Genomic DNA, 23,537 nt, shown 5'->3' with positions numbered 1-23,537 from the left:
TAGTTCTCGAGTTATGAGGAAATTTGTATTTCATTTGTACAGGAGCCCCTCCTCTTAAAGTGGGGAGGGGTCCTAATTCACCATAGAAAATTTTCTTGCTCTCGAAAACCTTCACATGCCAAATTTGGTTGCATTTACTTGATTAGTTCTCGAGTTATGAGGAAATTTGTATGGAAGCCCCCCCTCTTAAAGGGGAGAGGAGTTACAATTCCCCTTATAAAGAGGGAGGGGTCTCAATTTACCATAGAATAAATTCTTGTCACCGAAAACACCCACATGCCAAATTTGGTTCTATTTGCTTGATTAGTTCTCGAGTTATGAGGAAATTTGTATTTCATTTGTATAGGAGCCCCCCCTCCTAAAGTGGGGAAAGGTTCTTATTCATCATAGAAAACATTCTTGCCTCCAAAAACACCTACATGCCAAATTTGGTTCCATTTGCTGGATTAGCTCTCGAGTTATAAGGAAATTTGTATTTCGTTTGTATAGAAGCCCCCCCCCCTCTTAAAGTGGGGAGGGGTCCCAATTCCTCATAGAAAAAAATTTTGTCTTCAAAAACACACACATGCCAAATTTGGTTCCATTTGCTTGATTAATTCTCGAGTTATGAGGAAATTGGTATTTCATTTGTACAGGAGCCCCCCCTCTTAAAGTGAGGAGGGGTCCTAATTCAACATAGAAAATTTTCTTGCCCAAGAAAACCTTCACATGCCAAATTTGGTTCCATTTGCTTGATTAGTTCTCGAGTTATGAGGAAATTTGTATGGAAACCCCCCCTCTTAAAGGGGAGAGGAGTTACAATTCCCCTTATAAAGAGGGAGAGGTCTCAATTTACCATAGAATAAATTCTTGTCACCGAAAACACCCACATGCCAAATTTGGTTCTATTTGCTTGATTAGTTCTCGAGTTATGAGGAAATTTGTATTTCATTTGTATAGGAGCCCCCCCTCCTAAAGTGGGGAGAGGTTCTTATTCATCATAGAAAACATTCTTGCCTCCAAAAACACCTACATGCCAAATTTGGTTCCATTTGCTTGATTAGTTCTCGAGTTATGAGGAAATTTGTATGGAAGCCCCCCTCTTAAAGGGGAGAGGAGTTACAATTCCCCTTATAAAGAGGGAGGGGTCTCAATTTACCATAGAATAAATTCTTGTCACCGAAAACACCCACATGCCAAATTTGGTTCTATTTGCTTGATTAGTTCTCGAGTTATGAGGAAATTTGTATTTCATTTGTATAGGAGCCCCCCCTCCTAAAGTGTGGAGAGGTTCTTATTCATCATAGAAAACATTCTTGCCTCCAAAAACACCTACATGCCAAATTTGGTTCCATTTGCTGGATTAGCTCTCGAGTTATAAGGAAATTTGTATTTCGTTTGTATAGAAGCCCCCCCCCCCCCCTCTTAAAGTGGGGAGGGGTCCCAATTCATCATAGAAAAAAATTTTGTCTTCAAAAACACACACATGCCAAATTTGGTTCCATTTGCTTGATTAGTTCTCGAGTTATGAGGAAATTGGTATTTCATTTGCACAGGAGCCCCCCCTCTTAAAGTGAGGAGGGGTCCTAATTCAACATGGAAAATTTTCTTGCCCAAGAAAACCTTCACATGCCAAATTTGGTTCCATTTGCTTGATTAGTTCTCGAGTTATGAGGAAATTTGTATGGAAACCCCCCCTCTTAAAGGGGAGAGGAGTTATAATTCCCCTCATAAAGAGGGGAGGGGTCTCAGATTACCCTAGAATAAATTCTTGTCACCGAAAACACCCACATGCCAAATTTGGTTCTATTTGCTTGATTTTAATAGTTCTCGAGTTATGCAGAAATTTGCGTTTCATTTGTATGGGAGCCCCCCCTCTTAGTAGGGGGAGGGGTCTCTAACCATCACTAAAACCTTTCCTGGCCCCAAAAACCTCTACTTGCAAATTTTCACGCCGATTGGTTCAGTAGTTTTTGATTCTATAAGGAACACAGGACAGACAGACAGACAGACAGACAGACAGACAGACAGACAGACAGACAGACAGACAGACAGACAGACAGACAGACAGACAGACAGACAGACAGACAGACAGACAGACAGACAGACAGACAGACAGACAGACAGACAGACAGACAGACAGACAGACAGACAGACAGACAGACAGACAGACAGACAGACAGACAGACAGACAGACAGACAGACAGACAGACAGACAGACAGACAGACAGACAGACAGACAGACAGACAGACAGACAGACAGACAGACAGACAGACAGACAGACAGACAGACAGACAGACAGACAGACAGACAGACAGACAGACAGACAGACAGACAGACAGACAGACAGACAGACAGACAGACAGACAGACAGACAGACAGACAGACAGACAGACAGACAGACAGACAGACAGACAGACAGACAGACAGACAGACAGACAGACAGACAGACAGACAGACAGACAGACAGACAGACAGACAGACAGACAGACAGACAGACAGACAGACAGACAGACAGACAGACAGACAGACAGACAGACAGACAGACAGACAGACAGACAGACAGACAGACAGACAGACAGACAGACAGACAGACAGACAGACAGACAGACAGACAGACAGACAGACAGACAGACAGACAGACAGACAGACAGACAGACAGACAGACAGACAGACAGACAGACAGACAGACAGACAGACAGACAGACAGACAGACAGACAGACAGACAGACAGACAGACAGACAGACAGACAGACAGACAGACAGACAGACAGACAGACAGACAGACAGACAGACAGACAGACAGACAGACAGACAGACAGACAGACAGACAGACAGACAGACAGACAGACAGACAGACAGACAGACAGACAGACAGACAGACAGACAGACAGACAGACAGACAGACAGACAGACAGACAGACAGACAGACAGACAGACAGACAGACAGACAGACAGACAGACAGACAGACAGACAGACAGACAGACAGACAGACAGACAGACAGACAGACAGACAGACAGACAGACAGACAGACAGACAGACAGACAGACAGACAGACAGACAGACAGACAGACAGACAGACAGACAGACAGACAGACAGACAGACAGACAGACAGACAGACAGACAGACAGACAGACAGACAGACAGACAGACAGACAGACAGACAGACAGACAGACAGACAGACAGACAGACAGACAGACAGACAGACAGACAGACAGACAGACAGACAGACAGACAGACAGACAGACAGACAGACAGACAGACAGACAGACAGACAGACAGACAGACAGACAGACAGACAGACAGACAGACAGACAGACAGACAGACAGACAGACAGACAGACAGACAGACAGACAGACAGACAGACAGACAGACAGACAGACAGACAGACAGACAGACAGACAGACAGACAGACAGACAGACAGACAGACAGACAGACAGACAGACAGACAGACAGACAGACAGACAGACAGACAGACAGACAGACAGACAGACAGACAGACAGACAGACAGACAGACAGACAGACAGACAGACAGACAGACAGACAGACAGACAGACAGACAGACAGACAGACAGACAGACAGACAGACAGACAGACAGACAGACAGACAGACAGACAGACAGACAGACAGACAGACAGACAGACAGACAGACAGACAGACAGACAGACAGACAGACAGACAGACAGACAGACAGACAGACAGACAGACAGACAGACAGACAGACAGACAGACAGACAGACAGACAGACAGACAGACAGACAGACAGACAGACAGACAGACAGACAGACAGACAGACAGACAGACAGACAGACAGACAGACAGACAGACAGACAGACAGACAGACAGACAGACAGACAGACAGACAGACAGACAGACAGACAGACAGACAGACAGACAGACAGACAGACAGACAGACAGACAGACAGACAGACAGACAGACAGACAGACAGACAGACAGACAGACAGACAGACAGACAGACAGACAGACAGACAGACAGACAGACAGACAGACAGACAGACAGACAGACAGACAGACAGACAGACAGACAGACAGACAGACAGACAGACAGACAGACAGACAGACAGACAGACAGACAGACAGACAGACAGACAGACAGACAGACAGACAGACAGACAGACAGACAGACAGACAGACAGACAGACAGACAGACAGACAGACAGACAGACAGACAGACAGACAGACAGACAGACAGACAGACAGACAGACAGACAGACAGACAGACAGACAGACAGACAGACAGACAGACAGACAGACAGACAGACAGACAGACAGACAGACAGACAGACAGACAGACAGACAGACAGACAGACAGACAGACAGACAGACAGACAGACAGACAGACAGACAGACAGACAGACAGACAGACAGACAGACAGACAGACAGACAGACAGACAGACAGACAGACAGACAGACAGACAGACAGACAGACAGACAGACAGACAGACAGACAGACAGACAGACAGACAGACAGACAGACAGACAGACAGACAGACAGACAGACAGACAGACAGACAGACAGACAGACAGACAGACAGACAGACAGACAGACAGACAGACAGACAGACAGACAGACAGACAGACAGACAGACAGACAGACAGACAGACAGACAGACAGACAGACAGACAGACAGACAGACAGACAGACAGACAGACAGACAGACAGACAGACAGACAGACAGACAGACAGACAGACAGACAGACAGACAGACAGACAGACAGACAGACAGACAGACAGACAGACAGACAGACAGACAGACAGACAGACAGACAGACAGACAGACAGACAGACAGACAGACAGACAGACAGACAGACAGACAGACAGACAGACAGACAGACAGACAGACAGACAGACAGACAGACAGACAGACAGACAGACAGACAGACAGACAGACAGACAGACAGACAGACAGACAGACAGACAGACAGACAGACAGACAGACAGACAGACAGACAGACAGACAGACAGACAGACAGACAGACAGACAGACAGACAGACAGACAGACAGACAGACAGACAGACAGACAGACAGACAGACAGACAGACAGACAGACAGACAGACAGACAGACAGACAGACAGACAGACAGACAGACAGAAATCCTTCTTTATAGGTATAGATATATATATATATATATATATATATATATATATATATATATATATATATATATATATATATATATATATATATATATATATATATATATATATCGATATGTATATATATATGTATATTTTTTTTTTTTTTTTTTACGAGTTGGGAAATCTGCTGAGCACCTTAGAAGATACGGTACTATCAGACACCTGAGAAGATAACTCAGGGAGTGGGGTTTAGGTATCCCGACCCCCCTAATGGGGCGTGAGGATCCCGACCCACTGAAACCCTACTCGAGTCTCCAGCCTCAATCCCCTCTGGCACCACCTTATCGGTATTACTTCAGGGAGGGGCTATTGTGCTTAATGCACTCGCTTAGATAACTACTGGACTATGGTAGTTAGGCTGTTTATTCGCCGTTGATCGGCTCTCCAGTGGTTTTGTAGCTCGAGTACAATCTGGGTAGCAGCCGCATTGACCGCTCCCCAGATGTCCGAGCTGGAACACATCTTTTGGACTAAGTTATCCGGGGTAGTGTCCTGTCCGCTCACTGCCATCATGCTGCTTCTCGCGCCCGCGAAACGAGGGCATATGAAGAAAGCATGTTCTGCCGTTTCCTCAACATCCACGCATTCGGGACACGCGGGGGACTCCGCATGCCCAAACTTATGCAGATACTGTCTGAAGCAACCATGCCCTGACAGAATCTGTGTCAGGTGGAAGTTGACTTCGCCGTGGCGCCTGTTGACCCACCCAGATAGTTCCGGGATAAGTCGATGTGTCCACCGACCTTTTGTGGAATTAGGCCATGCCCGTTGCCATGTGGTCATCGAGGCCGATCTTGTGGTACTCCGTATGCCTCTAGTTCCACGTTGGTTGAAGCACTCTACGTCTTCGCTGATGATAATGCCAATAGGCATCATACCTGCTAAGACGCAGATTGCGTCATGTGAAACTGTGCGATACGCACTCGCCACTCTCAAGCACATGAGACGATAGGTGCTTTCCAGCTTGGCTAGATAGCTTTTGGTACCTAACGCCGATGACCACACCGGTCCGCCATACCTAAGTATAGACTGGACCACGTTGGCTAATAGCCTTCGCTTGCTGCCATATACCGCAGAGCTATTAGACATCATACGAGACAATGCCGAGATAGCTGTGGAAGCCTTCTTGCAGGCATAGTCGACGTGGCTCCCGAACTTGAGCTTGTCGTCAACCATGACTCCCAGAAGTTTTAAGGACCGCGTTGACGAAATAGTGCAGTCCCCGACGCTGATCTTTGCTTGCTGTACCGACTTGCGGTTGTTCACCACGATAACCTCCGTTTTATGATGCGCTAGCTCCAGTTTCCTGGATCGCATCCAATCTTCAACAATGCTTATAGAGTGGGCAGCCGTCAACTCAACCTCTCTGATAGATTCACCATAGACTTCCAGGGTGATATCATCCGCAAAGCCGACAATCACCACCCCTACCGGGAACTTTAGCTTCAACACCTCGTCATACATGACGTTCCACAACACCGGGCCCAGTATGGAACCTTGCGGAACCCCTGAGGTGATTGGAACGCACTTCTCCTCCGTGTTGTAGCATAGCACACGATTCTGGAAATAATTTTCCAGGATCCTGTATAGCGACACCGGCACTTGGACGTTCCGAAGCGAGTTGGCTATGGAGTCCCAGCTAGCGCTATTAAACGCATTTCTCACGTCAAGCGTGACAACTGCGCAATAGCGGATACCTGTCCTCTTGCGCTGGATTGCCACCTCGGCTGTCTTAGTGACAGACAAGATTGCATCCACCGTAGATTTGCCTTTTCGGAAGCCGAATTGATTCCTTGACAGACCGTTTGTACCCTCCGTGTACTGTACGAGTCTGTTAAGGATAACCTTCTCCAGCACCTTACCGGCAGTATCGAGCAGACAGATCGGCCTATATGACGAGGGAACACCCGGAGGTTTTCCCGGCTTCGGCAACAGCACGAGGTTCTGTCGCTTCCATCTGTCCGGGAAGTGGCCGGCTTCCAGGCATCTACTCATTACTGCCCCGAATAACTCGGGAGCCTATAACATAGCCGCTTTAATGGCCATATTCGGGATTCCGTCTGGCCCCGGTGCCTTGCTCACCTTTAGGGATTTAGCGATCTCAATGAGCTCCTCATTCGTAACCGTCACTTCGTCCCCGACCGCCAAACCGCCGTCGCCCACGTTACTTTGGGTGTTCGGCTGGGAGGCCGACCATCCTACGCTATGGTCTGAGATACTGGAACGTCGGCCGTGGGACGACTCAGCGGCCTGGGGCCAGGGCCTTGGCTCGTGGCGCGGAAAGAGGCCCTCGATGATCCGCTCCAGCATCTCTGGCGATTGCTCTGAGGGCGCCATCACTCCCTTGGTCTTTGCCATTACGACCCTGTAGGCATCACCCCACGGGTTCGCATTGGCACTAGCACATAACCTTTCAAAGCAGGCTCGTTTACTAGCTATTATCCCACTCTTAAGCGCTGCGCGTGCAGCAGCAAGTGCTACTCGACATTCAGCCCTGCCTTCGTCCGAACGAGCTCTTTGCATAATTCTCCTCGCACGAAAGCACGCTCCGCGGAGTTCCGCAATTTCATCTGTCCACCAGTAAGCCGGTGACCTTCCATACCTATGTCGACCTTTCCTAGGCATGGTAGCGTCACATGCTCGCGACAGTACCTCAACCAAATGATCAGCGTTCGGATCGGGCATACCACGGTCACCGCACTCTCTTCGGATTGCTTCCACAAATACTTCGGGATCGAAGTATGAAGTCTTCCATCCACGGGTGGTTGGAGTGTCGGCTCTACTCGCCGCCTGCCGTCTCGTTATCTGACCGACACCATAGCGGACCGCCTGATGGTCGCTGTGAGTGTAGCCATTGTCTACCCTCCAGTCTCCTATCAGACCAGGACTGCCGAATGTCACGTCGATCATAGACTCCGCAGCGCTCCTACTGACGGTACTTGTGGTGCCGACGTTGACCAGATCTACGTTGAGCTTTGCCAGAGCTTCAAGCAGAATCCGGCCCCTGTGGTTCGTGCGACGACTTCCCCACTCTACCGCCCAAGCGTTAAAGTCGCCTGCAACAACCAACGGCCTTAGACCAGTCAACACAACTGATACCATCCGCGTGAACTGCTCGATAGACCAACTCGGCGGAGCATAGCAGCTGCAGTAGAACACTCCACCCACTTTGGCAACCACGAATCCCTCGTCTGCAGTTGACACAACATCTTGAACCGGGAACCTGCTTGTCGTCCATATAGCCGCCGTCCCGGACCTATCCGACACCCAGTTACCGTTTCCGGCAGGGATGCGGTATGGGTCCGAGATGATTGCAATGGCCGTCAACGACTCAGTAACTGCTTGGTACAACAGCTGCTGAGCCGCGTGGCAGTGGTTCAAGTTCAGTTGCGTTACCTGCACTACGCCCGGGTTTTAGTCGCCAGCGCGCCTGCCGGGCACTTCGGGCCTCCTGTTGTGTGCTTAGCGTCCCGTTGGTCGGTACATATCAGGCACTTGGGTGGCGCAGTACAGTCTCTCGCTATATGACCCGTACCGCCACATCTCCTACACAAGTGGCTTCGGTCTGGCCCCTTACAGCTCCAGGACCTGTGCCCTCTCTTAAAGCACCGGAAGCAGGCCTCCGGCTGCTGGAACACGCTCAGTGGGCACACGGACCATCCCACCTTCAGCTTAGCCACTTTCAGGGCTGCATTTCCGTCTTCCAGTGGAAGTCTTATAGTTGCTATCTGGGTTCCCGCCGGTCCCTTACGCAGACGAACTGCCTCGGTAGTCACCACCACTTTGCATTGCTCGTTGAGAGCTCGTGCTAGTTCGCCCGCTTGGGTGATCTCGTCCAGGTTTTTAAGCTGGAGAGTCATCTCGGGCGTTAGTGCGCGGATCTGCACGCTATCGCCAAGGACCTGTTCTGCCAGCACTTTGTAAGCGGAACCTTTTTCAGTGGCGTTCTTTTTGAGTTCAAGAATCATGTCGCCTGTGCGAGAGCGGCGGATACTCCGCACATCCGCGCCAAGACCCTTCAACTGATCATGCCCTCTCATGGCCTTTAAAACTTCCGCATATTTCGGCCCCTCAGTTTTGAGGATAAGGGCATCGCATTTGCTCCTTTTTTTCCTAGCCACTTTCGGTGGAGCTCGATCCTCCTCTTTCTTCCTGGCCTTCTTCTTTTTGACCAACTCCCACTGGTTGTCGGACGCTAACAGCGTCGTGTTACCCTCAGTAAGTTCTTCAGTTGGCTTACGACCCTCTGCTATCATGCGCTTCTTTGGACCCGTGGGGGTTTCTTCCCCTGGGGACTGCCTTGCGCGTTTGGCGGATGCCTTGTCGTTAGACTGCTCCGCAGTCGCGAGTGCCACGGAATGGTCAGTCATTGACGGGCAGGCATCTGTTTGTGCAGACCTTGATACAAGCGTCTTCTCTTTCTCTGCAACTTTTACTCGCGCTTCGAGTTCGCTGTGCTCCTTCGTCGCAGCACGCATGGTGCTCCGAAGCATGAGCAGACTTTGTTTCAGGTCCTTCGCTAAGGTGCTGCGACCTGCCACGAACTCGATAATGGCATCGAGTTGATGAGACGCCGCTACCACTCTTGGTAGCATGTCTCTCTTGCCTGCCGCTGCTTTTATTAGCGACGGGCCGTTCATTGCTGCGTCCGGCGTAGATGCAGTTGGAGCGACAGGTGTGCCGTTTCCTTTTCCGCTTACGCTGGCGCTTCTACTGGTATCCATCGGCGGAGACCTCTGGATACCACTTCTTGCGAACGGATTGTCTAATCCGTCCGCGCTCACTGAAGTTATTATTTTATTTTGATTTCTCATATAGAATCCCACGAGTTGAGGGGAAAGAAGAGTCCGCCGCATCAGAGCCCCTCATGATGCGGTAAGGGCTGTTTACTGTGGAGGGCGCTCTGGTACTCCACAGGCTCCGTTTGAGGCTGAGTATTTATGAAACCCCCCCCCCACCATTCATCCCTCGGCACGGGTCGCATGACACCTTGGATTAGGGGTTTATCCATTCTTGTTTTTACTTTTAGCCCTGGATAACAGCTATTAAAACCATCCTCCTTTGGGGGCTTTGGACCCTCTGCTCAGGTGCTCAGTATTTTCAGGTTCATCAAACATGCTTCTACCGAGATCCGTCATTTGCAGGCGGAGAGTTTACACTCAGCCTTCGCATGAGTGCCCCCTTTCTCTGTCCGCATACGACCCTAGTGTCCACCGGTTGTCCGATTTCCACTAAGGAACGTATCCCGGATGGTACCACGGGGAGGTAGAGAGAGGAGTTGCTAAATAAGAGGCTGTGGAACTTCGTGGTAGTTCTGGAGCGCATTATTCAACCATTTACCATCCATATATATATATATTTATATATACGGTATTCGTCGTCTCTTTTATTCTCTAGTGTTCTTGTGGGAAACTGCGAGTGTGACGTCTCACTCGCTGTTCATAAGGATGGTGGGAGAACAAAAGAAGCAAACATAGCAGTGCACACGGTCCGACAACAGAACAGCGTTGTCAAAGCAAATAACATTGAAAAACATCGTTGCTTCATTAAAGCACTGAGAAAATCTTCGAAAATTATTGAGTCTTTTTTGTTGTTTTTGATAAAGAAAAATTAATTATGAACATACATTTCTCTTGCAAGTATTGAACCACGTTTTCACCATTGGGGGTTTCAGTTAATTTCAAACCTATAATTCTTATTTCCAGAACCGAAACAGTGTCTTGGCAACACGATAGTTCATAAGTTATGCTGCAGCTGCTGCTACTGCTAAGCAGGTTCCGTTAATTCAGAATTTATTTTCAGTTGTGTTATCTTATATATAAAAATGGATTTCTGTCTGTCTGTCTGTCTGTCGGGATGTTCCTTATAGAATCGAAAGCTACTGAACCATTCGGTGTGAAAATTTGCATGTAGAGGTTTTTGGGGCCAAGGAAGGTTCTTATGATGGTTAGAGACCCCTCCCCCCACTAAGAGGGGGGGCTCCTATACAAATAAAACACAAACTTCTGCATTGTTCGATTGTAACTTTACTATCCGAATGACCCTCGTTATCAGTAGAGCGTTATCAGAATTAACCGTTCAACGATTAGGTTTTTGATTTTCCCGCGCTCGATTGGCGTCGCTTTAGGCTACTATATAAAAAGTAAAATTTACATCAATTTTGGAATTACTATCATCATTCTAATATCTCGAATCAAGTGATCTACTATACCACAGTTTTGTATCCTCTATTATTATAATTAATTATTAAAAATAAAGTTATTAGTCGTTAGTTGCTGTTTGGTTAAAACTACGACTATTTATTTCGGAAAATATCTCGGCCAATTTCGGATTACACCGCCACATCGGAATTTCGGATAGTTCCGATAAACCTACCAGTGCACCTTTAAACAGCTGGTCCTTCGAACCGGATCACCAAAGGAAGGTGATCCGAGGAACCAGCCGCTAATTTTCGGATTGAGGAAAATTTATTCGACGTAATATTCGTTCTCCTGGTTTTGTCGAAGTGCGGAAGCTTCGACACCCGATCGGTTTACCGCCATTGCTGTGGATTCGCTTTGAGCGTCATAAAATACAAGGCATCAATTTTTAATGTAACAGGTTAGTGGCTGTCCATCAAAATTTATCTGAAAGGTTTGTGCTGTACTCGGTCTTCATTTCCATATGCAACGCATACGGACTTTGCGACTTCGTTTGAGGAACTACGGTCGGAGAGGAACAACGGTCACTTGATTCATTGACGAAAATTATCTGGTCTCGTCAATTTGGCTTGGTTAACACCACAAACATCTGTAACAAACATATTCGGTTTGATTGCTGCATTCCATTCGAGAGCGACGTTCGGTCGCTGAGCATCCAGTATCCAGCAACCTACATCCAATTCAGTGAATCATTTCTCCTCTCGTCCAAATATTCCATTAAACCGGAGAGATATTCACGATCATCTGTGTCGTAAGATGAATTTTTCACTTTCTTCATGTATTGCGAAATAGCAATAGTTCGCAGATGGGTCCGGAATTGCAACGGTGTCGGCCTCCCCTGCTTGAATCGAACAACGGAGAATAAATTCTCGACACAATCTTGTGTGAATCTTGAAGTCAGCAGTATGTCGTAATCATATTTTTCAAACAATGTGTGTTGGAGTCGCAAAACTGCATTCGTGCACATTATCAACGCCGACTGCCAGGGCTTCCAGTGGTATATATATATATATATATACTAGCTGACCCGACAAACTTCGTGTTGCCACAAATTAACCTGTGTTGTACATAAATCATGAATCTCGGATGATCTTTGTCACAATCTCGAGTTTTGCAAGCCCCCCAGTGGGCGGCGCTTCCGACGGCGGGTCACCGGCAACACTCGCGACCGTCTCGTTCTGAATGATCTAGTGTTACTATAGATAGTTTTTGTGGTCTTGTATTGACTAATGTTTTATGGAAGAGTCTCGAATTTCTCGAGTTCGATTAGTTTTTGAGTTTCGCAAAAAATTCTGTTTTATTTGTATGAGAGTCCATATCCCCCTACCACAGGGGTGAGAGGTCTCTAACTTTCGTAAAATAAATTCAAGACTACAAAATCTCCCACATGCCAAATTTGGTTCCATTTGGTTGATTAGTTCTCGAGATAAGAGGAAATTTGCATTTCATTTGTATGGAAGCCCACCCTCTTAAAGAGGATATGGGCCATAACTCGCTTTCTAAAGAAGAGAGGGGTCTTAATCACCATAGAAAAAAATCTTGCGTTCAAAACCACTTACATGTCAAATTTGGTTCCATTTGCTTGATTAGTTCTCGAGTTATGAGGAAAGTTGAATTTCATTTGTATAGGAGCCCCCCTCCTAAAGTGGGTAGGGGTCCCAATTCATCAAAGAAAAAAATTTTGTCTCCTAAAACACCCACGTGCCAAATTTGGTTCCATTTGGTTGATTAGTTCTCGAGTTATGAGGAAATTTGTATTTCGTTTGTATAGAAGCCCCCCTCTTAAAGTTGGGAGGGGTCCTAATTCACCATAGAAAATATTCTTGCCCTCGAAAACTTTCACATGCCAAATTTGGTTCCATTTGCTTGATTAATTCTCGAGTTATGAGGAAATTTGCATTTCATTTGTATAGGAGCCCCCCTTCCTAAAGTGGGGAGGGGTCCCAATTCATCATAGAAAAAAATGTTGTCTCCAAAACACCCACGCGCCAAATTTTGTTCCATTTGCTTGATTAGTTCTCGAGTTATGAGGAAATTTGTATTTCGTTTGTATAGGAGCCCCCCCTCTTAAAGTGGGGAGGGGTCCTTATTTACCATAGAAAATATTCATGCCCTAGAAAACTTTCACATGCCAAATTTGGTTCCATTTGCTTGATTAATTCTCGAGTTATGAGGAAATTCGCATTTCATGTGTATGGGATCCCCCCTCCTAAAACGGGGAGGGGTCCCAATTCATCATAGAAAAAAATTTTGTCTCCAAAAACATCCACATGCCAAATTTGGTTCCATTTGCTTAATTACTTCTCGAGTTATGAGGAAAATTGTGTTTCGTTGGTACAGGAGCCCCCCCCCCTCTTAAAGTGGAGAGGGGTCCTAATTTACTATAGAAAATATTCTTGCCCTCGAAAACCTTCACATGCCAAATTTGGTTCCATTTGCTTGATTAGTTCTCGAGTTATGAGGAAATTTGTATGGAAGCCCCCCTTTTAAAGAGGAGAGGAGTTATAATTCCCCTTATAAAGAGGGGAGGGGTCTCAATTTACCATAGAATAAATTCTTGTCACCGAAAACACCCACATAACAAATTTTGTTCTATTTGCCTGATTAGTTGTCGAGTTATGCAGAAATTTGTGTTTCATTTATATGGGAGCCCCCCCTCTTAGTGGGGGGAGGGGTTTCTAACCATCACTAAAACCTTTCCTGGCCCCAAAAAACCTCTACATGCATATTTTAATGCCGATTGGTTCAGTAGTTTTCGATTCTATAAGGAACATACAGACAGACAGACAGAAATCCTTCTTTATAGGTATAGATATATATATATATATATATATATATATATATATATATATATATATATATATATATATATATATATATATATATATATATATATATATAATATATATAATATATATGTATATATATAGAGTAGGGCGGGACATAAATGCGATGTTTGAAGTTGTCATCAATTTTCGCGAGATATAAAGAAGAACCACAACAAAGTATATTTTATAGTGATGCAGCTACACAATTGAAAATAAATTCTTCATTCTTCTGATCAAGTGCCGATTCGCACTTTTACCCCACTAGCGGGGCAAAAGTTCGATTACCACGGGGCAAAAGTGCGAAGCTCGAATCCATGAAATTAGCACAGCAGTAGCTAACAAAACCATATTATCTTCAATCTGCGGTATGTTTCGGTAAGGAATATTCTCAATTTATATCTTTCCTATTTTGCGCTGGTGTATTGCAACCTCCGACAGATCGAAACTTTCCCAAACGTTTGTTTTTTGTTTCATCAGCGGAAAAACATTGTTTTCCTTCGACCAACATCTGTAGAGCACAGTTTTCTGCAGATCTTCCATTTCTAGTATCTGTAATATAGTGCCAAAAGCTGTATATAATTAGCTATACATTTTTGCCTCGTCCGTGAATCGCACCTTTACTCCGCTAGGCGCTTGACGGGGTTTGATTAAATTATGGAAAAGCGAAATATATTTTGTAAACTCTTTTCACCGTATTTTCAAAACAGATATGCGAGCGATGAAAAACACTGCTACAAATTTTCAACAAGTAATATCCTCCTGTTGATATCGTATTACCCGTATAACAAAAAATTACATCAAAACCGCCCTAAAATAACATTTGCACATAACTCAGCAACTATGCTTCGTAAGCAACCAAAGTTTACGTTAAATTCAAGCAGTCCAAGTAGTCACCCATTAATGCCAATGCAGTCAATTTACTCGGAATCTGCACCGATAAATCATTAAATCGCATCCTTACTCTATAACAAAGGTAAAAATGTAGTTTCAACCACATTTATGGTTGTGTTACGCACAAACAGAAATTTCATTTCGTTTCAAACTGATATGTATAATTGAAATGAAAATATTTACATCGAAAACTCAATTTGACAATACTTTACTTTTAATTCAAAACGGTTATTTTCTTGATTCAAATAGAATTTCGTTTTAAACAAAAATATTTTTAGGTTGTTATAAAAAGTTCGTTTGAAACAAACGAATTTTTTCGCTCCGTGATAGAAACGAAACCTTTCCCCGAACAACCCCGTTGAGAATCGCGGCTATACTATAACGCTGACGGACGAACAGCGTTGCGCGCAGTAGCTTGTAAATCTCGAATGAATAAACTGCACAGTGTCAATGCGAATTGTAAAAAAAATGCTATTTTGCAGTAGGAAGATAGTAGCGTTTAAGTCAATGAAACGAACCTCCATGCGGTCGGCTTAGAAAGGATTTTTCATGTGTTCGGTTTGCGTTCCTTGTTAGTTTTTGAGCATTTTCTACTGGGGCGGCTGACTCCGAAATCAGCCAAGGACTCTCTTCAATCATTTTGCGGTCATTTCGAGGTGGAAACTGGACTCGGCCAGTGATGAGAATTCCCCGTTCATTTGTCTGTCTCTGCGAGTTCAAACGCTGCTGTTCTTAAGTGCCAGGTCGGTATCGTAGGTAAAGTTTTGTGACGTAGCCATACGGAGTATAGCGTCACGTGTTTAAGTCTGCCAACCCGCTTCCCTTCCCGAACTCGGGATAAAAGTGAACCTCTCCCTGCGAGGGTCTCAGGCTGGGCAACCGTTAATCTCGGTGTCTATATATACTAGCTGACCCGACAAACTTCGTATTGCCACAAATTAACCTGTGTTGTACATAAATCATGAATCTCGGATGATCTTTGTCACAATCTCGAATTTTGCAAGCCCCCCAGTGGACGGCGCTTCCGACAGCGGGTCACCGGCAACACTCGCGACCGTCTCGTCCTGAATGATCTAGTGTTACTATAGATAGTTTTTGTGGTCTTGTATTGACTAATGTTTTATGGAAGAGTCTCGAATTTCTCGAGTTCGATTAGTTTTTGAGTTTCGCAAATATTTCTGTTTTATTTGTATGAGAGTCCATATCCCCCTACCACAGGGGTGAGAGGTCTCTAACTATCGTAAAATGAATTCAAGACTCCAAAATCTCCCACATGCCAAATTTGGTTCCTATTGCTTGATTAATTCTCAAGTTATAAGGAAATTTGAATTTCATTTGTGTTGGGAGCTCCCCTCTTAAAAGGGGAAGGGGTCGTTATTCACCATAGAAAAAATTTCTGCCATCTAAAACTCCCACACGCCAAATTTGATTCCATTTGATTGATTAGTTCTCGAGATAAGAGGAAATTTGCATTTCATTTGTATGGAAGCCCACCCTCTCAAAGGGGAGATGGGCCATAACTCGCTTTCTAAAGAAGAGAGGGGTCTCAATTCACCATAGAAAAAAATCTTGCGTCCAAAACCACTTACATGTCAAATTTGATTCCATTTGGTTGATTAGTTCTCGAGTTATGAGGAAATTTGAATTTCATTTGTATAGGAGCCCCCCCTCCTAAAGTGGGTAGGGGTCCCAATTCATCATAGAAAAAATTTTTGTCTTCAAAAACACCCACGCGCCAAATTTGGTTCCATTTGCTTGATTAGTTCTCGAGTTATGAGGAAATTTGTATTTCGTTTGTATAGGAGCCCCCCCTCTTAAAGTGGGGAGGGGTCCTTATTCACCATAGAAAATATTCTTGCCCTCGAAAACTTTCACATGCCAAATTTTGTTCCATTGGCTTGATTAGTTCTTCAGTTATGAGGAAATTTGTATTTCAAATGTATAGGATCCCCCCTCCTAAAACGGGGAGGGATCCCAATTCATCATAGAAAAAATTTGTGTCTCCAAAAACATCCACATGCCAAATTTGGTTCCATTTGCTTAATTACTTCTCGAGTTATGAGGAAAATTGTGTTTCTTTGGTACAGGAGCCCCCCCTCTAAAAGTGGGGAGGGGTCCTTATTTACTATAGAAAATATTCTTGCCCTCGAAAACCTTCACATGCCAAATTTGGTTCCATTTGCTTGATTAGTTCTCGAGTTGTGAGGAAATTTGTATAGAAGCCCCCCCTTTTAAAGAGGAGAGGAGTTATAATTCCCCTTATAAAGAGGGGAGGGGTCTCAATTTACCATAGAATAAATTCTTGTCACCGAAAACACCCACATGCCAAATTTTGTTCTATTTGCTTGATTAGTTGTTGAGTTATGCAGAAATTTGTGTTTCATTTGTATGGGAGCCCCCCCTCTTAGTGGGGGGAGGGGTTTCTAACCATCACTAAAACCTTTCCTGGCCCCAAAAAACCTCTACATGCATATTTTCATGCCGATTGGTTCAGTAGTTTTCGATTCTAAAAGGAACATACGGACAGACAGACAGACAGACAGTCAGACAGAATTCCTTCTTAATAGGTATAGATTAACGGGTATTAACGTTTGCAACAAAATAAACAGCAGTTATCGATCAATGGAAATAATACAGAAAATTTAAATTAAACCGAAAAGGAATGAAACTAGACTTATCGTAAAAAAATAATATTTCCTACCTTTTTCACTCTATCATCATGTTCATCTTTATCCCATCCTCGTCGTCAAATGTAATATTGTACGGTTGTAATAATCACACAGTTTAGGCTTACTATAATCCTTTTGAAGTAGGACTACTTCTTTGATTTCTATATTGGGGTGCACTTTAGAAAAACGAAAAGGGAACATGTAACGAAAAGTGGTTATGGTTTGCACGCTTATAACTCAGTCATCCGTCAACAGTTTCTAGAGCAGCGGTTCCCAACCTTTTTTCGGTTCGCGTACCCCCTGACGGATTTCCCTATACTATTCTGAAGCAAACTAAAGTTTTGGCGTACCCCTGGGGGTTCGCGAACCCCCATTTGGGAACCGCTGTTCTAGAGATATTGGTATCAATCGATTGGAAATTTTTCAAAAAATCCATTACAACACAGTAGATTACATGTTTCCCTAACAGACGTTTAATAATTGAGAAAATATGAGTCGAAAATTTAATATTTCATTATTTGCATTTTTTTACCGTCCCACGTCAGTGCTTCCCTAGCACGAATGACAGAAATATATTCGAGATGAGCTATGGGTTAAACTTCCTTTCCTTACCTTCTTCGGTCACCGGCTTTCGTTGGCGAAACATCAGCCAGCAGCAGCTAGCTTGCGACGCACCGGACAGCCAGTTTTCGAGACACATCGGTGGCAAATTGGCAATTTTAAAGGTTGTATTTGAAACTTTGTTTGCCTTTGTCTCGATGTGCGTCATCAGTCGGTCGCCGACTTTCGTTGGCGAAACATCAGCCAGCAGCAGCTAGCTTGCGACGCACCGGACAGCCAGTTTTCGAGACACATCGGTGGCAAATTGGCAATTTTAAAGGTTGTATTTGAAACTTTGTTTGCCTTTGCCTCGGTGTGCGTCATCAGTCGGTCGCCGACTTTCGTTGGCGAAACATCAGCCAGCAGCAGCTAGCTTGCGACGCATCGGACAGATAGTTTTCGAGACACATCGGTGGCAAATTGGCAATTTTAAAGGTTGTATTTGAAACTTTGTTTGCCTTTGCCTCGGTGTGCGTCATCAGTCGGTCGCCGACTTTCGTTGGCGAAACATCAGCCAGCAGCAGCTAGCTTGCGACGCATCGGACAGCCAGTTTTCGAGACACATCGGTGGCAATTTTAAAGGTTGTATTTGAAACATTGTTTGCCTTTGCCTCGGTGTGCATGATCAGTCTGTCGCCGGCTTTCGTTGGCGAAACATCAGCCAGCAGCAGCTAGCCTGCGACGCATCGGACAGCTAGTTTTCGAGACACATCGGTGGCAATTTTAAGGGTTGTATTTGAAACATTGTTTGCCTTTGCCTCGGTGTGCGTGATCAGTCTGTCACCGGCTTTCGTTGGAGACACATCGGCAGGCAGCAAGCTTGCGACTCATAACATCATAACATAAAAGTCTATCTTGATTACAGATCCTACCAGCAGCGTTTGTCCCATAAACAGTATTCCCACTATTAATCCACACACCAATAACCTATCTGATGGACGAAAAAAGACAATGGACACCACGAGTCAGAAATTTGAGAATTCGAGAATAACAAACGGACCTTTGCAGGTCCACTATTTAAATTAGCTGAAGAGTTGAAATTATGAATTTCTCACATGTAAGAACACAATCCTTTACATTTCGTTACTCGCGTCAACTCCGATTTATAGGCATGCAAAAACGTAACAGAATTCTCTCGAATACTAATGCCACTTGGTGAAAAACTTATGGAACTTTTTCCACCATTTGTCTGCGGATCAACCTTACTGAAAACAGTAATTTTATTTATTGCTAGATTCCCGAGATATACCGAGATAAAGTCAACGGTTCACAAACACGTCTGACTTCCTTCGTGGTTGTCCTATCTCTCCCCGTTTCTCTACGCTCTCCCTCACGTCGCTCTTTTCTCCTAGAAGCAAGGCAATCACATATCAGGTAGCGCAATTATTATTGTTTATTGGTGTAGAATCCCACACATTGTGGAACTCCGGATTTAACTGGAAACGAAGGTGAAACAACATCTTCTATCTTAATAAACATATTCCGTCCAGTCAGGTACGAACGCAACCAGGAGTGTAAGCTAAAATTCCCAATTTCTCGAATTTAGTCAGTGCAATATCGAGATCCATTTTGTCAAATGCAGCCGACAAATCAGTATAGATGGCGTCTGCTTGCGAGCCTTTTTCCATATGGCGGATGACAAAAGAAGTGAATGCCACAAGGTTGGTGATCGCTTTGGGACGAAACCATGTTGATCTGGCGAGATATGGCGAGCATTTCTGCGTTAAAAATTCAAGAACAATTAGTTCAAAAAGCTTCGAACAGGCACACAAAGCGGAAATTCCTCGATAGTTGGATACGGATCGCTTGCATCCCGTCTTGTGAACCGGAAGAATGTAAGAATTTTACCAGCAGCTAGGGAACACCAGTGGCCAATGAGCAGTCAAATATTGATGCAAGTGGAGATGCATTGATGATTTGATGCAGTTCTTTAGCATAATGGCTGGAATTCTATCGGAGCCGGCATTCGAAGAACATTTCAAACGTTTTGCTGCTGCTATAACGATATCACTTGTGATCGAGTAATGGGGACCAACGCCAGGTAAGGACGGCACATCCGCAGCTGCTTCTGTGATTACAAGCGGGCTGGCTGGAGCATCTTAGAAAATACTGCTGAACTGTTCTCGAAAGAGCGATGCTATTTGATCTACTGTCGACGTCTCTATGTCTCCGTAATACATGGATGTAGGAAGACCAGACTCTTTTCGTTGATCGTTAACATAACGCCAAAACCCTTTCGGTTTAAATTTGAGTGTCCGTTGCAAAGCGATTTGGTTGAATATGAAAAAGTCGCTTATTTAATCTTTTGTACTTCCTATTGGCTTCCAGGTACCGGGCTTCGATGTTGGAGTTTTCGATAAGCTGAATTTTTTCAATGCCTTCTTTTTAAACTTTTTTAGATGTTTTAGGCAACGAGTTGACCAGGCAGGGTAAGCAAGACGTTTTGTTATTCGCTTAGGAACAAACTGATCAATTGCATATAGTAAAACATTGCAAACTATTATCATTATCATAGAGTTTTGGCACTTCTCAGCAAAAATGCTGGAAACTTTCACCTACCCTCGGGCTTCTTTATGCCAAGAGGGGTTAGGCTCTGTGGTTCTCATTCACATTTTTTTTGTTGTTACGTCTGCTCCAGTTGTGTTTAATTGTGGTGATTCTGGAGCCTCCTCGTAATATTACAGGTTTCAAGAACCACCGCTTTTTGGATATTGTCCAAATTTTTTTTGGAGCTCTAGCTCTTCCAGGGAACGTTGTAGGTTACAGGGCACTGCTCCGGTGGCTGAGAATACCACCGGAACTATACGTACGCCCTCAAGGTGCCACATCTGCTTTAACTCCTCGGCCAAGTTGTGGTATTTCGTTATTTTGGCCTAGAAAGTTGACTGGACATTGCGATCCAACGGTACAGCGATGTCTATGAGGGTAATGTGCTTCCTCCTTTTGTCGTAGATCACAACGTCAGGACGATTGGCACGTATAAGGACGTCCGTAATAATCTCACGATCCCAGTACAACTTTATGCAGCTATTTTCCAGAACCGGGCTAGGCAGGTACTTATAGTAGGGTACGTAACAGTTTACCAAGTTGTGCTTCAAGGCGAATTGCTGGTGCACAATCTTGGCAACTGCATTGTGGCGTCCTAGGTAAGCCGTTTCGGCTAAGGCTGGACAGCCTGCAATCACATGCTCGATCGTTTCCCCTACTGAATTGCACTTTCGACAACGGTCTTCTATATCTTCGTGCAATATGTACCTGCGGTAGTTCTTCGTCGTAATAACCCGATCCTGAATGGCTACCATGAAGCCTTCCGTCTCCGAAAAGAGATCACCTCGCACCAACCACGCATTCAATGCCGACGACGACCTTTTCGACCTTTTCTGGTACGGTTTTTAGGTCACAGTTCAGCTGGTAATGCTCCTGCGCCAGGTGCAGGGCGCTGAACCCGTGGTCTGCTTCACAGACAGTGCGGTAGACAACATGACGAGTCTGACTATCTATCTCCGCAACTGCTCGATCTGGGATACGCATAGCGCTTGGATGTCAGTGACACCTCTTCCTCCTTCCATGCGTGGTAAGGTGATTCTTTCGACTGCCGCTCTTGGGTGGTGCGAACGGTGCTTGGTTAGCGATGCTCGCAAGGTACGTTCAATCGCTTCCAAATCCGTTTTGGTCCATTTAACCACCCCGAAGCTGTATGTCAACAAAGGCACGGCAAACGTGCTTATCGCCTTTACTTGGTTGCCGGCAGATAGGAGAGATTTCAAAATACGGTTGACACGATACAGGAAGCGTTCCTGAAGTTCTTTCCTGATAGTCGTGTGGTGAATACCTTTCAGTTGCAGGAATCCCAGGTATTTGTACGACTCACCTTCAATCATACTTCGAATTTCCTCGCTTTCGTTGATGCGGAAACTTTCAGCGTCCATTACTTTACCCCGATGAATATTTACGAGACGACATTTATCGACGCCAAGCTCCATCCGAATATCGTTGCTGAACGTTGTCACCAGCTGCAACAAATGACGCAGCTTCTTCATAGTTTCCGCAAACAGCTTCAGATCGTCCATATAGAAGGTGTGGGTAATTTTTGTACTCGTTGTCCCACTTTTCAATTGGTAGCCATAGCTGCTTCGGTTGAGTGCTTTGCTGAGGGGGTTCATCGCAAGGCAAAACCATAGCGGACTGAACGTATCGCCTTTAAAAATTATTATTATTATTATTCTTATTATAATTATTATTACTATTATTACTATTATTATTACTGTACTGTAAGTAATTTTCTATTTTCAGAAACTCCAACTAAGTCGACAAATAAAATTAGTCCAACGAATCCAGATGGATTATGCGATCGACAATTTATCGTGATTGCCAGTGATAAACAAGCAGGTGTCTTCGCTCTTCCGAGTCAAAATTGCGTCTATAAAAAAACTATTGTAGAGTCTGATTTTGTAGTTAAAGCTGAAATAATTAGCATGAGAGGTAAGCGTTCATCTTTTCTTTATTGTTACATCATTATCATTACATTTAATGACTTTATTATTGAAATTTATCGTTTATATGTGTTTATATTTAACGAGCAACAGGTATACCTCGATAGGACGTACACCTTTGCTTCGTTTAGCGTACGTATTACCGAAATGTACGTACTATCGAGTCACAATTTTAGGCTTTGAAGCATTGTTGTATTATGCTTAATATTGCATGAAATTTGCAAATTCGCGTACACTATTGAATAAATATATATTTTAGTGGTATTGATTTAATATAGCAGTTATCTTTTAATTTTTTTTAAATCAAAGATTTTGCCCTTTGTAAAGCTTCGAATGAAGCAAATAAAATGTAGCTGGGAAATGTACGTACTATCGAGGCAAAATGTACGTATTATCAAGGATACGTACTATCGAGGCAAAATGTACGTATTATAGAGGGTACGTACTATCGAGATATACCTGTATCTTATAATTGTATTGCACTGTGCATAGACTATTTTTAATTTTACACAGGATTTCTGGCATAATTTCTTAAATTGATCACTTTATATGCGTAAGGCCTGCTATTTGTCGTGGAGATACTAGTCTAATCAGAAAAATCTCAACTTGGGGAGACTGTTCTACTCAATACTCGGAGAGGAAAAATCTCAGTTCGTTTCAATAAATATGACTGTTGTTTTAAACTTCAACAAGGTACTTTTAA

The 23,537-nt window shown here is 44.4% G+C and overlaps 1 protein-coding gene across 4 annotated transcripts in view; it reads left to right on the top strand.

Moving 5' to 3' along the window:
• Window positions 1–23,537, top strand: part of LOC128732919 (syntaxin-binding protein 5) — a 1,693,445-nt gene that overhangs the window by 1,220,989 nt on the left and 448,919 nt on the right. For all 4 annotated transcript variants that reach the window (XM_053826374.1, XM_053826375.1, XM_053826373.1 and 1 more), the window contains one exon: window positions 22,635–22,823. In XM_053826374.1, the coding sequence (XP_053682349.1) occupies window positions 22,635–22,823 (189 nt within the window). The remainder of the gene's footprint in view (window positions 1–22,634; window positions 22,824–23,537) is intronic.

The sequence above is a fragment of the Sabethes cyaneus genome, chromosome 1, assembly GCF_943734655.1.
Source record: "Sabethes cyaneus chromosome 1, idSabCyanKW18_F2, whole genome shotgun sequence".
NCBI classification, from domain to species: Eukaryota; Metazoa; Arthropoda; class Insecta; order Diptera; family Culicidae; genus Sabethes; species Sabethes cyaneus.
This window is presented reverse-complemented; position numbering and strand designations above follow the sequence as displayed.